Source organism: Scatophagus argus, chromosome 9 (assembly GCF_020382885.2).
Source record: "Scatophagus argus isolate fScaArg1 chromosome 9, fScaArg1.pri, whole genome shotgun sequence".
NCBI classification, from domain to species: domain Eukaryota; kingdom Metazoa; phylum Chordata; class Actinopteri; family Scatophagidae; genus Scatophagus; species Scatophagus argus.
In genome coordinates this window covers 9,113,721-9,128,127 of record NC_058501.1, presented here as the reverse complement: position 1 = coordinate 9,128,127, position 14,407 = coordinate 9,113,721, and the positions used below count along the sequence as shown (strand labels likewise).

Sequence of the window (14,407 nt, the reverse complement as noted above, 5' to 3'; positions counted from 1 at the left end):
CAGCTTTGTATTTATGAAATAGAAAAGCAAAACAAGTGTTGCATGACGTGCCAGGACAATCACAGCTGGACAAGCAGGTACCTTACAGGAGAGTGGCGTCATGTCCCATAAAGAGCGCTCGAGTAATTGAGCACAGTGTTTTTGTTGACGCTCCCATGAAACTATATCTACTATTCTGGACGAGTAAGCTGCCGCTGGGGGAGATACTGCAGCCAGATTCAATCTCCAGATAAAAATCACTTTGTTTAAAATGGAACCACGCGTGCCACTGCTATTCCCTTACCACTTGGCAGTAAACTCGAATGAACCCTGGCTTGAAATCTCTCACACTCACCGGCTGGGACTGTTTGCTGGCTGGCACAAGGCCCGACTTAAATAGGTTTCTCCCAACCTCATGTGTAGCTCTTTATCTTCACAAGGTAGACATGTGGGTGTCTTTGTCAGACCAAGTCCATGTCCTCCTGTATATGCTTGGGCAACACCATGTGAAGTCAAGGTATGTGAATCGGATCTTTTTTTCTGTGGCATAAGAACGTTATGTGCCAGCATAAAACAAATGAACGGGACAGCATAAAAATGAAGACAATGCTGACAAGATGATATGTTGAACGCATCAGCAATCGGTTGCCTATTTACTCATTCAGCAATCACGGCATATCATTATTCATTTGGACTCATGTTTCTGGCCAATTGGTTATTGTAAGTTCAATATTTACTCCCTTTTAGCTCTGTTTTTGGTTTCTACCAGCAGATTTCTATAGCAGCAAAGGAGTCAGTTATTTCCTAAGGGAAATATCTGGCTCTGTCGCTGCTACAAGCCGCAATATGATCAATACCTACTGTAGTCACTAACTGTGTCTGTTGGTTCGGTGCTCAGCAGGTAGTGTTACAGAGGCTTTTTAATACTTTTTACTGAAAACAGCTGCCTGATGCAGTTAAATATGAGAGTCGTGTATTACAGCAAAGTTGTGGGCAAAACAGTTAAACAATGACTTGAAACTTGTTAGCTTTGTAAAGCCGTGGGCAGCTGCAGATTCAGGTGATAATTCTTTTTCATATCGTTTTAGCCACTTCAACCCTGTAAAGTGTGCACAGTAAAATATCAAAAATGATTCTTAGTTTCACAAAGCTCGGCTTTATTGCAGGGTATTGTACACATGAACTTCATGCTATTATTGGATTGTACAATGTGAATTGTGATAAACTAGAAATTAGAAAGTGTATATTTGCATAATATACCATTATGATGCCTGCATAATGCATCATGAGAGTAAGGCTTTACTATGCCTCACTTACATATGTGATGAAAGTATATTAGAGAAACCTTCTATTGTCTGGACTCAAAAGCATGAGATAATTAACTGTTACATGAGTGCATGTAATGAATTAGAAAAGTAGTGGTTGTTGCTGCTGGACATATTAACTTTACACTGCTATTTATTTTCCCATTAGTCTGACAAGGCGCAGGAACCCAAATCCCTCATCTGGGTAGACAGTTTCTATGACACTTTGTTTTTCTTTTTGTCCTTGCCACTTTCTTCCTGTCTGAGCTATCAAGACCAGAGATAGATGGAGGCTTTGCAATGGGTGACAGACATTAAGATAAGTAATGACTAGAAAAAACAGACACCAACCGTTTTTGTGCACCTGCTCCATCTTTGTGAATCTGTGTGTGTGTGTGTGTGTGTGTGTGTGTGTGTGCAGGGGGAGAGATGAGGGTTGGAGGAGGAGGACACTTACCAACACATGTGGGCACAGTGCCGTTCCACTGGGCCAGGGCATTGGGCACGGCCTCACACCTGATGGCGTTGGAGCCGTGCAGCGTGTAGCCTGGATTGCATTCAAACAGTACCACCATGCCGATGCCAAAGTCGTTCCCTATTCGCTTCCCAAACCGGGGCTCGGGGACTGAACTACACTGAATGGCACTTGTCCTGGGGACAGCTAGGAAAAAGAGGGGAGGAAGCGAGTGTGAGAGGGAGAGAGACAAAGACAAACAGTGGTTGTGGGTGTGGTAGGGAGAAAGACAACAGGGAGCAGGAGAGATGGCAAGACAAAGAAAGCAGAGAGAAATGGTAAAGCCCTTGTTAATCTCCTTGCACATCATTAGTCACTCTCATCTGCTGTGCCAGGGTAGGCTGCTTGACTCCATCATCATGCTCTGCTCAGTCATGCCTGGCCACAGCCAATGGCACTCTGCTGAACAGTACTTTATGTGATGAATGCAAGGCTAAAGTATCTCTTTTTCAAACGCAAGCAAATGCACTCTATGCACAACAACAGCTTTCGCATCAAAATTCTGGAAACGTACCAGAAAATGTAGTCTTACCTTGGTAAACAAAATGAAATCCTTTGGCTGTTTCTGTTCCATTTGCGGTAAACTTGAGCGTTATCTTGTTCCCTGAACTCAAAGGGAGTGTCTCCCCTAAATTACAAAAATCAAAAGAGACATTATGAGCCCTTTTGAATGATTGTGTTTACACCTGCCAGGAAACAACATACAAACAAGTAACAAATAATTGACAAATTTTGAACATGACCTTATTAAGTTTAAATTAATTGGAACAAAGAAAGAAAAACATTGGTCATTGATTCACTTCTGTGTAATGTGTCTTATAGGCAATTTATAATTTGATTTACACTTATGGTCGGATCAGATCTATTCAGTACTGGAGCCAGAAATAGCAATATATATATATACATATATATATGTATATATATATATAGTGCAAATCTATATGTTTGCTTTTGCCATTTCTGGGATTTCAGAACTTTTTTCAGTTGTAGTTATAATGTATTATGCATCATCATTAGAAATGTAGAAAGGGAAAATAATCTTTATCCTTGGCAGCATATAGGAAGCAAGGATTTTAATTTGTCTGGGAAAAAACAGTTATCTGATCTGAACTGAACTGAGAAATGGGTTAGCTATCTTTTCTGCAGTGCAAAATGTTGTGCTTGACAGAACTATTCACACCTGAGCTAGTAACATAAATAAAATAAGACACTACGCTTAAGGGCTGCATATTAATGTTTTTACCTGAGTGAGATCCATATATGGAGGACAGAAGGGGTGAATCTGTGGACGATCCATCAAAGAGCTCAACCACATCAGTGGTCAAAGTCTGGAATACCACGAATTGACCAAAGAGCACTGCAAAGAAAGAAGTAGTTGGGGTCAGAGAACAGAGGAAGATAAAAGTATGTCAAAACACTATGGTGGATTTTTCAGTAAAAGTTACGCTTCAAAATTCAGCCCATGCATTGGTTTGTTTTTTTCCAGGCAAGCAATTATCAGATAGGTTGCTGAGAAATAAAATTATTATATCACGTCAATCTTAGAATATGGTTCCTGCTTTGGCAGAGCTGACACCTTGAACTAGTAGCACAGAGGTTAATGTTGTTTTGACTGGGATATTCCGTTTCGCTTGAAGGGTCACGTATCCAATCTAATTTGCATGTCTTTGCAGATGGGCACCATGGACACATTTCAACCCAACCAATTAGTCATTACACTCCTTAAAAAACACTTTAAATAAAATATGTTTGGCAGAATTTATGGACTAAATCTCTTCTTGGGAGTTAATGATGCTTCGTAGGTCTGATATGACTGATTCATTTAAATGCACCACTGACAATGGTGCCACACTTCACAATTCCTTCAATTTATGTCAGTTTGACTAACTCTTTCGCTACACATACTTCATAAAGCCACTTCTTCTTTCAGTCAAATCACAATCATGAACATCTGTCTGCTACCACCTATGGACTACACAAAGTATCAAATATTTGGATGAACTGCCATTGCCTATTTGAGATGCAAAATTCTGCAGATAGGCACTGTTTCAATTGAGTAGTTTTAATATTTCTAAGGTACATTTACCAGAAGCATGATGCATGTTTTGTTTATTTCATTATGGAAAATATGAGTTTGATATAGTAAAAAGGATGACAGATAAATCCCAAATAACAAAACAGAAAGTTTTTGGTGCTGCAGCCCTGATACTTGTGTGTCTGAGAATATGAGATACTGAGGGTTTTGGAAATTACTGTAGCTAATGCCAATGTGTTTTGCATTTCAGTAATTAAGAAACAGTAAAACAATCTACAAACCTTTGAGAAGAAGCAGGAAAACAATGTGTTCAAACAAGTTCATGGATGCTCTCTGTGTTTTGATGGACAATTTTTTTTTAATAGTTGGTCAAACAAATACACCATGTTTTTCCCCACTGTACATTCAGTTTGGTAAGGAGCTATTTCTTCTATCTGCAGAGTGACAGAAATGCAATATGCAGTGCAATATGCTTCCTGGACTGTAGCATTTTATAGGTCACTGTTTCTCAAACAAAGTATTATCAGCTCAAATACTGTAAAATTTTACAGTATGTGACATTTTCTTAATAACCGATTATTAGGTACTTCATTAATTTATAACACTCTTTGCTGTGTCGTGGCATTTAAAATATGAAGAATAACCTTCACACAATAAAGAGTTGGTAGGCAAACTTAAATCATATTTATTCATCCCCATTTTGCTGTCAAAAATAATGTCAGGGTTAAATTTATTGTTTTTTATTGTCAAAGGGGAAAAAGATCTTTGGGGAAATTTTAGAAATTGTCTTTTTCCTCTCAGCCGCTGGCAGGCTATGCTGAGCAGAGAGCCTGTGCAAACAAACTTGGGCTGTAGTCTGTCTGTCACGGGCAGACAGCATGTTGTTAGTGGTACTGAAGAGTAAAGACCACACAGCATCTAACCAAACTGAAGTGACATTTGCAGGTACATGCATATTGTTAGCAGTACATTCCTCCCCGTGAATATTTGCTTGGTCACACATTCAACAAGGTAATACGCAGGAAAAGAAGTGTGTCAGTTACATAAGAATTATGAGGTCGAGAAATTCAGTTGTCTAAATGTCTAATTTTTCATTTTTGGTTTTAGATATTTTCTCAAACATAAACACGGTGACTTTCTAGGTAGGGTTTTAGCAGATACAAACATCACCATACAGTTCCAGTGAGTAATGAGTGTTGATTGAAAGAGATTATTTTTGTATGAGTCTATAATGTGTGTTTTCAGGAAAATTCTGCTCATTCTGCCTTTGGCATGTCACATGAGAACATTAGTTTATCACAAAAGTAACATTTAAAAGTTTTCCTTAGTAAAAAAGCAGTGAGGAAAACTACTGAGAACTTCTGATAATGAACACAGAATTAATTAAATAATGTGCATGAATATTTTCAATTAAGCATTCCAGATTATATCAATGTGTGCGCAAGCCCTTGAAAATAATCTCATCCAAATAAATAGACGTGGCCGACTGGATCACTGCTTCTGTGATACCATATGTGTTTGTGTCTGTCTGGTTGTGCAGGTCAGTGTGCACAACAGGACTGTATGAGTGTGTCATCAGTGGTAAAATTCCTGCTTCACTCTTGTGGCACACAGGAATATTGTGAAAGCTATATTCTTTACACACTTTTCTTTTATGCTTCTCTCTCTCACACACACACATACACACAGACACTCTTTCTCTCTCTCTCTCTCTCCCTCTCTACCTTTTATCCTGACAAAGATAAACAGTATTACCGTAATAAGTTTATTTTTTGTGAGCACCACGCGGCTGAACTGATCAGCATCGTCGTGTTTCTGTCCAACGCCAGCCATCTGTCAACATTCAGGCAACAACAGCCACAGTGCTGGAGCCACACAACAGGCTCTTACTATGGTTTAGGTAAATTTACTCTGTTAACACTTTGGCATATCTGTCATATGGAAAAGCAGTCACAACATGGATGCATCATATGCTCTGGGGACCAAATTACTTGTGTTCAGCTTCGAGCGAAGTATCTCAACCATAATGAGAGTTGTTTTATAAGAGGAGCAGGTTATCAAAGTGAAAACTAATGATATTTTAAGCTTCCCAAGAAAGTGAATTCCTAACCGTCTTAGTTTTAATGATTCAGTGTATAGTTTTGAAAGTGTACTTTAAAGAATAATAGTCAACATAACACCATTATAGCTCTAACATGGAGAGAAGATGATATTGTAAGGCTTCAACAAGCATTATCTTGTAGACTAAACTTGATTCTTTATCAGTTTTGTAAACATAAAGAACAAAAGAACAAAACCTGTTTAAAACATAAGATTTTCTGACATTTTGTATATTATGTAGTAAAAAGGTTTTAAACCAGTCAAAGTGGGTGCTGTAACTGGTACACAGATATGCAGATTAACTATAATTGAGTGACATTGTGAAAGGCACACTTCAAATGGCTGTGCAGTTTTTGGTCAGTAATATCATTTGCCAGTGAGTTAGATATGTCGACATGCCTCAAGGCAAAACACACCCTAGACCCAGCTGAAAAGGTGTTTAAAAAAAAAAAAAAAAGCACTGGTAAGGAGACAATTGCTAAAGGTAAAAAATGACAGCAGATGTTTGTCCTTCTGGCTATGAATTATGGAGTAGCTTCCTGTCGTCTTCACTTTGTAGCTGTATGAAACTCCTCTGGCATGTGGTCTCATAGTACAGCACTGTAAAACCGTTATACCCACCACACAACTAAGAAAGACACAGCAAGGGAAAGAATGAGAGGCAGAGTAAAAAAACAAAATTGAGAGACTGAGCGATTCCTAGAAGCCACTAAAGGCAACGCTGCACCTTACGTTCTAGGAGATGGTGGTGTGGACTGACCATCTACTGACCGACCAACAAAACAGTACTGAAGACATGGAACGAGCAACAAGAAAGGAAAGCTGGGGTATGTGTGACAGTTTCTACGTTTTTCTAACAAAGGTTCTTTAATACACGTTCTGTGTGACAGGAAACAGATCAAACACACACAACAGCCAAAAAACTCAAACAGTGAACACACACAGACACATATACACACACACACACAACGCTGTGTAGTCACACAGAGCAGCACAGGCAGGTCTGTTAAGTAGTGCCTATGGCTGAACCAGGATCTGAATAAGAGATGATTTGACCCTTAGGGACAGCTCGCTGTTGCGGCATTAGCATACCAACACTGTGCTATGTTGAATACACTGCACACCCATGATTTGTGAACACAACACACACACAAACACACACTAACTCAAAAACGAGCACATGTATACACACTCGGGCAAGTATAGTGTCGCTCATCTCAGCCTCTAATCCAAAACCAGCCATGCATGACTCCAATCTGCTCCTTTGCTGTAATCACATCCAGATATTAAGTCAATAAATCATTGTAAACTTGTTACCTAATATATGCAGGACTATGATGAATCTTTTGTCCTCAGGGCCTAGTCATGGTGGTGTAACGCAATGTACTTGGACAATGGACCACATTTTCATGCCTGCATCTTCACCTTGAATTATTCTAAAGAAGTTAAGCTGCTTTATTCGCGAACCTTTCTGGGTATTAGATCATGATTTTAGTACCACTATGACTGCTGGGCTTAAAGTGTAAAGTAAAGTAAAATTACAGGTTGATCCTATTCTCATGTGATGGTAATCTTTTTTTATTTCCGTGTGAAAGCAGTCATTTAAAAAAAATGTGACAAGCGGCTGTGATGGTTTCCTTCCTATCCTTGGTGGTTTCTGTCAGATATTAATGGATTCAGGGGATTGTTTCAATTAATCATGTGATTGAAGCAATGATGTCTCAGTGATCATACATTAGAGTAGTTTACAGAAAATGAAGGGATTGTAAGTACAGTCACAAACAAACACTCTATAACTCACTTTACGAGCTACACTTCGCTAAAGTTGCATGAGAGCAAATTCTGCTTCTATTCCAGTGGAAATTCTTTGATACATGGAATCAGGAAAGTGATAGTTCCCACTTCTTGGTTCATTCTGACTCAAAAGACACAGCTCCTGCAGATATTTGCCATCACATTCACACTGTGAAAATCCCTTGCCCCCACATCTCAAAGGTGCTCTAGTGGGCTGCGATATGGAGAAAGTGTACGGAAGAGAAGTAAATTAAGATCACTGTCATGTTCTCGGGGTGATGAGTGCTTTGTGACAAGGCTGGTTTCAAGAATCCAAGAATCCTGTACTGTGTGTGTGTGACTGTGGCGATGAATGGGTGCGCCTGGTCGCTAACAGCGTCTAAGTATGTTGTGGTGTATGAGTAGTGCTCAGATGGTATTAAGGGGAGAAAGAAATGTGTGGCAAGAGAACATCCCCAGACCATTAGAAAACCATTTTAACTCAAACTCAGTTTTTCAATACTTCAGTACTTAAAATTAAAAAGTGGACATTTAATGTGTTAATGATAAGATGCTTTATCATGATGATATACACTAACCACTTACATTTGGCAATCTTATTATGCCAAATGTTCACCATACACCTGCTATTGGATTAGACTTCTCTGGCCATCAATAGCTTTGTGATGACAATGTATTTGTACAGTATGATCCGGTTTTGATGCGGCTAGTTTGTCCAAATGACTTTCTTTCTTTCAAGATTCTTCACATCCACCCATTTTCTATACATGTTATCGGTCAAGGTCACGGACGATGGGGGGGGGGGGGTGTACACCAGCCAATCAATCACAGGCTCAATGCACAAAGACAGACAAAGACACCTAGGGGCAATGTAGAGTAGCAAATTAACCTAATGTTCATGTTTTTGGTATTGTGGGAGGAAGCTGGAGAACCAGAGAAAACCCACGCAGGCACAGGGAGAACACCCAGACTCAAACCCGGACTGTGCCGCAATAGTGCTAACCACCGTACCACTGTGCTGCCCTCTTCACAAACATATGAATAAGAATTAAGGAGATAATAACTTTCATTGTTAAGTGTTTATTATGGCCAGATTGGTGTCAACTGAAATTGGGCCACCTCTTTGAAATGTGGATTTTTAGGCTGCATCACAATTTAGCCAACAGCTGCATTGCTTATAAGCAAAGAAATGTGTTAAAGGCTCAGGAAATCACAGAGAAAACAAAAAAGTAAAACAAGAGAAGAAGAGGCTGGGGAATATTCAACACACGTGATTGGCTCTATGCTAATGCCCCTCTGCAATAAACTTTTCTTGCACTTTTCAGTTTTCATCTGGCTTCTACATCATCTCGGCTGTTGGGGTGAAGTCCTTTTCTTGTCAAAAACAAGGGCATGTGCTGCAGATAGGATCATTACAATACAGCAGGGAAGAAAAATGTCATAATCTTAGAAAGGCTCTTTCAGTCTCCGTCTCTCCTGCGTCTGCTATTTGATCTTTCTTTCACAGAATGAATGAGCATGGCCCACTTGTGTGTTGTGGGTAGTTGATGGATTATCATAAAACTCATGTATCCCAGGAAGGAAAAAAAACAACAACAAAAAAAAACATTCAAATGCAAAGCTGAGATCCTTTCTCTGTTATCTCGCTTGTATGTAGACTGGTTGAAACAGAGAACTACTATTTAGTTACATCTCTATAAAGAGAGGATGTTGAGAAATAGTTGAACACAATGAATTCTGTTCAAAGAATTTTATATTAAATTCATAAGCTTACCAGCATATGACTTTTATGCACTGCAGTGCACAAGTCTATAATGCCTGTGCTAATAATCTTGGTTATTTTAACCTGGGAACAAAACAGTCTGCCTCCGGATTGCTTCATCAGCAGAATCACTTCTAGCCCCATGTATGTGGGCCCCGAGATTATCACTGTCACCTGTGTCATATGGTGTTTTTCATGTCAGTCCCAAATGAATTTAGACCATGTGTTAAAATGTGCTTATGTAGCACATAGTATCAGAACAAGTGGATTAACAGTGTGTTCTTAGGTATATACAAAATGTCACTCACTCTATATCACCACCACAGTGAAAAAAGGGCCTGCAGCAAAAGCAACGGAGACAGAAAGTCTATTCTACAGTCTGTGGGTTTAAAATCAAATCTGCAAAATATACAGCATATTTGCCCCAGAGGTAAATATTAATAACTATCACCCATCCATACTGATCACCCATGCCAGATTACTGCCAAGTTGTTATACATGACAGTTATCAGTAGGTGGTAATAAATAAGCAAATAAGAAATTGGACTTAAATATTTGAGATTATTTAATAGTTTAATCCTGCTAATTTCACCATCTAATCACCATAATCCGTCTGAAATTATGTTCAGTGTGACAGACCAAGTTCATGGGGCCTCATTAATAAAACTGTTTTTTTGTACTTACATTTAGTCTTAAGATAGTTTCCAGTGATGTTCAATTCATAAAAGATGCTAAGCACAAGGAACTTGCTTAGGCCGGTTCTATGAATCACATTTTTAACTGGTGCAACTGTGATCTATAAAACTCAAATCGACTTATACTGACACTTTCTTGTAATTTCTCCTTATGTAATGTCAGCATGAAGGAGAGTTTGGACAGGAAGATCTACAGACCAAAAGAAAAAAAATAATTTTTTTGGAAGACGAGATAACAATCAAGAGGGTAGGGGAGACTGAAACCAGGCAGCATGTAACATGCAACATATGGGTTGCCAACAAAGAACAAAGAAACACGCAGCACGGGAGTGTGCTCAGCGAGGTCCCAGGACTGGTTGTGAGCTGAAGCTACTAAAAGGAAAGTAAGACAACATTACCTAAATAAGAACAGAACAGTGTACCTGAAAATAATACTTGCTGTTACATGTCACTGACATGCCAGAATGCATGACTTGCAATTAATTATTTAAGGTGACATTAAGTGATTACACAATGAAGTTTTGTAACAGAAAGGCGATTGTTATTCCACTTCATTCGGTATGTTTAGAACTCAACAAAGCCTTATAATTACATCAAATCAGGGTGGTGATAAAGCAGTTTTGGTGGAGTATTTATCCAGAATGGAGAATAAAAGTGAGATAACAGGCTCTGGGTCATGGTGCCATGTGGAAACTAATCAGTGAACATTGACTGCCTCTGCAGATTTTCTCTCTCCCTCTGCCCTTGCCTCTGTTTGAAAAGTCTTAAGGGGATTTTGTCCAACAGTCAAGTGGAAGGAGGCCTTAAAACTTCCTGACAATATGTCAATAAAAAAAAAAATCCACCACACTTTTGTGCTTCTTTATCAATTTGCAAACTTTGCCACAACAGGCTGATATGAGCCTCCCCCCTAATGTCTGTGTTCAGTTTATTCAGCTGTACCTCACCAGTCCAAAGTCCACCTCCTGTCATATTTTTCTTTATTGTCTCACACAAAGTACCTCTACAAAAAGGCATCTCTTTCCAGAAGAACTTATAAAGCTTGCCTCAGTTGCCTTTGTGCTTAGGAAACTTTAGTTTCCCTGTAATCAGTTTAGGTTGATAATGCACGTTTGTAGTCCTCCCTCCTGCTTTTTCTGCTATATTCCAAATGCCTTCTGTAATTTAATCTCTGCTGATCTGATTGAGTCCTGCCGAACTGTGTCTCGTAAAAACCAAAACATTTTATAGTTATTAAAGCATTTTTATTATATTCTAATTTTAACTCCAAATTCAAAATGCACTAAGAAAGGGTGGATTCAAACATTGTGATAAACTCAACTTTGTGTGAGTGATAAGTGACTACTGACTGTCTGTTACAGCTGCCATTTTCACACCAATATCCTGGCTTTCATTAGTAAACTACTTGTCTGTTAATAGCCATTTTCTCTGCTATCATCACAATCTGTTTGCAAAATAATGAGAACATTTTTGGTTGGTCGGGCCACATGGCCACAAAGGCAGGAAATTAAATGGTTGGGAAAGAGAAGTTCCTACTGGTGCAGACAGTCGCTCAGGTAAACTATCACTGGGGCATGCTGTGAAAAGCAATTGCTCAGGACACCACTAATGTAACTAGAATGTAACGCAAGTCCACTTTTGCCCACAGCCACTGCATTAGCTACATGTGCCTTAGGGCAAAATATGCACAAAACCCAGATAAGGTGTTAGAGACACTCACAGCACAGGCAACAGAAAAGGGGAAGGAAAATGGCAGCATATGTTTGTCCTTCTGGCTATGAATTATGGAGGAGCTACCTGTCGTCTTTGCTTTGTGGCAGCACAGGCCTTCTGAGATTCTGGGCTCTGACAGCATACACAAGCCTCATTTAGAGAAACCAGAGGGATTGTATGACAGCACAGACACATATATTTTTAATGATCTATTATCACAGTGAAATTGCATCAGCCCTTTTGGCAGCAAGTGTATGGCTGCACCTTGGCACAAGCTGCATGCAGTCCATTAGGCTTCTATCTTGGGTAAAAACTCTCCTCTGTGGATTGAAAGCTGTATGTACTGGTCACTCCAAGAGATAGAAAGAGAGAGATCAGAGAGAGAGAGGACAAGGATCTGTAATCAGCTTCTTTTACTTCCAGTTTTAGCTACACTCTATTTGCTTTTTTCCTTGGATCTGCATCATCATTTTTACTTGTTGACATTTGAAATAGCATACAGTACTCTTGAGGAGTGTATCTGACAACCAGCACAGGCCACTGCACTCACACAATGGGTAGCCAGAATCTCATCAACTTGAAAAACCACAGGTTGTCAAATCCAGTCAATGCACTCATTCATGTGAGAGCTCGGCACACTCAAATTTGACAGGGGACCAGTCTCTAATTATGCATCTACGTATATACCTGTGCAGGCTCATAGAACAAAAGAAAACATATTCTACATCAAGGCAGGACCAGAGTTCACAGTTCACATCGGGTTAATCACACAGAGGGTAGTGTATACATTGTAAGCTGATGCAGCCAGACAACATAATGGTTTTTGTGTGGGAAGTGGGAAGTCATGTACTCAGGTGGCCCCAGGCATAATCTTACTCCCCAGCGAACATCACTGATGAGTCAACAATCAGCCCGCAGGGTCACCGATTTTATGGTAGCTCTCAGCACCTCTCTGTTTCTGTCTCCCTCTCTTCTCGTTCTCTGTCTCGCTCATTATAACTCTCTCGCTTATTATCAGTCTTGCCATCTAACTTGTTCTCTCTGAGAGTTTCACATTCAGCCAAGATCTATGGGCCTCTTTCTCTTGCAGTGTCCACAGTCTCCCGCTCTCACTCATTCTCTGTCCATCTTGTTACAGCCCAGATTTATTACTGCAATCTGTCAGTGCTCCTGTCTCGCCTCCTGACACATACTGTGGCAACAAATATGCATATGTTGTTGTTAGCATTATATAAACACAAACATTGTAGCTATGAAAAGCCTTGGGCAGATAAACAGAGGTGACTGAACATGGTGTCTGGGAAATCAAATTCACCAATGACTCATTATGAGAATCCTTGTAGTTAGAAACTACCTTGGGATGACAGACAACTTTAGCAAAGTTAACCCCAATTAAAAATATGCTGTTATAATGGTCATTTGGGTATTGTACTTGTTGTTACATGTGTTTATGGTGACACTGCTGCATAGCATTAAGAAGTAGCTTCAGTTGTCATCTTCAGTCAAGATTCAAAATTTTCAAAGGTTATCTACAATATTAATGATATTTGCAGAGAATTAATCTCATTGAGGATAGTTCATGCATGATCCAGTTAAAACAAAAAACACATAATAACTTGTAAATGAAAAAAGAAATATATTTAAGAAATAACATGGAGGTTCCTGCTAATTGGAAGAATTTGGCTCCTTTGGAGCCGTCAAACATTTACAAATGAGGCTTCACGGAACAGACAAATCCTCCAGGCAAAATACAAAATTAAGACAAAAAAATATATATCAGTTTACCTTGAAGCATATTTGTCCATGAACTGTTTCCACAAGTTGTTTTAAGTTCTTTTTTCCTGCATAGCAGTGCACACAACAGGGTTTTATCTTGTCCAAAAATCCAGACTGCCAATCTCTCTGTTTTTTTTTTTTTTAAAAAAGAAAACACCATACCCTGCTGGAAGTGTAGGGCATACACACTTACAAACTGGCCCCTGACATTGGTGTAAATAAACAAAAGTGAATTCCTGTGGGGCAGTGTATGTCTCTGTGTTTACAAGCATTGCCCAAGGCTAGGGTTGAGTTCCATGAATAATTCATCTCTTTAAAAAAGACGGCGAGTTATTGTTGAAATATGACTAAAACCATTATTTCTGACAGAATAATTAAAGATTAAAGTGCAAGACAGATGCACATTGCACATTAATGACATCCAAATGGTGCAAAGTAAAATAAGCTTTGCACAGGGCATACATATGAGCACTGACCTACCAAGAAATGATAGCTCATAAATGAATGTAAAGCCTATTTACTATACTACTAACTATACTCACAGTGTACTTTAAACACTGGTGTCTACTGAATGTGCTTTTTTATTACAGTTGTTATGATCAAGGGCAATACAGTGCATAAATACATTTATGAACATGTATGCACAGGGTTAGAGCAGAAATTAGGTATCTAGATTGTAAATATAGGTCATGTAGGACCAGCAAGCCCTATGCAGAAAGATAGAAAATGTTTGTA

General features: G+C 39.1%; 1 protein-coding gene across 1 annotated transcript in view; it reads right to left on the bottom strand.

Moving 5' to 3' along the window:
• LOC124064859 (CUB and sushi domain-containing protein 3-like) overlaps positions 1-14,407 on the bottom strand; it is a 203,563-nt gene that overhangs the window by 85,912 nt on the left and 103,244 nt on the right. Inside the window, exons 33-35 of the mRNA XM_046399683.1 lie at positions 3,041-3,154; positions 2,330-2,425; positions 1,741-1,944 (exon numbers count right to left, since the gene is read on the bottom strand). Coding sequence (XP_046255639.1) covers positions 1,741-1,944; positions 2,330-2,425; positions 3,041-3,154 — 414 coding nt within the window. The remainder of the gene's footprint in view (positions 1-1,740; positions 1,945-2,329; positions 2,426-3,040; positions 3,155-14,407) is intronic.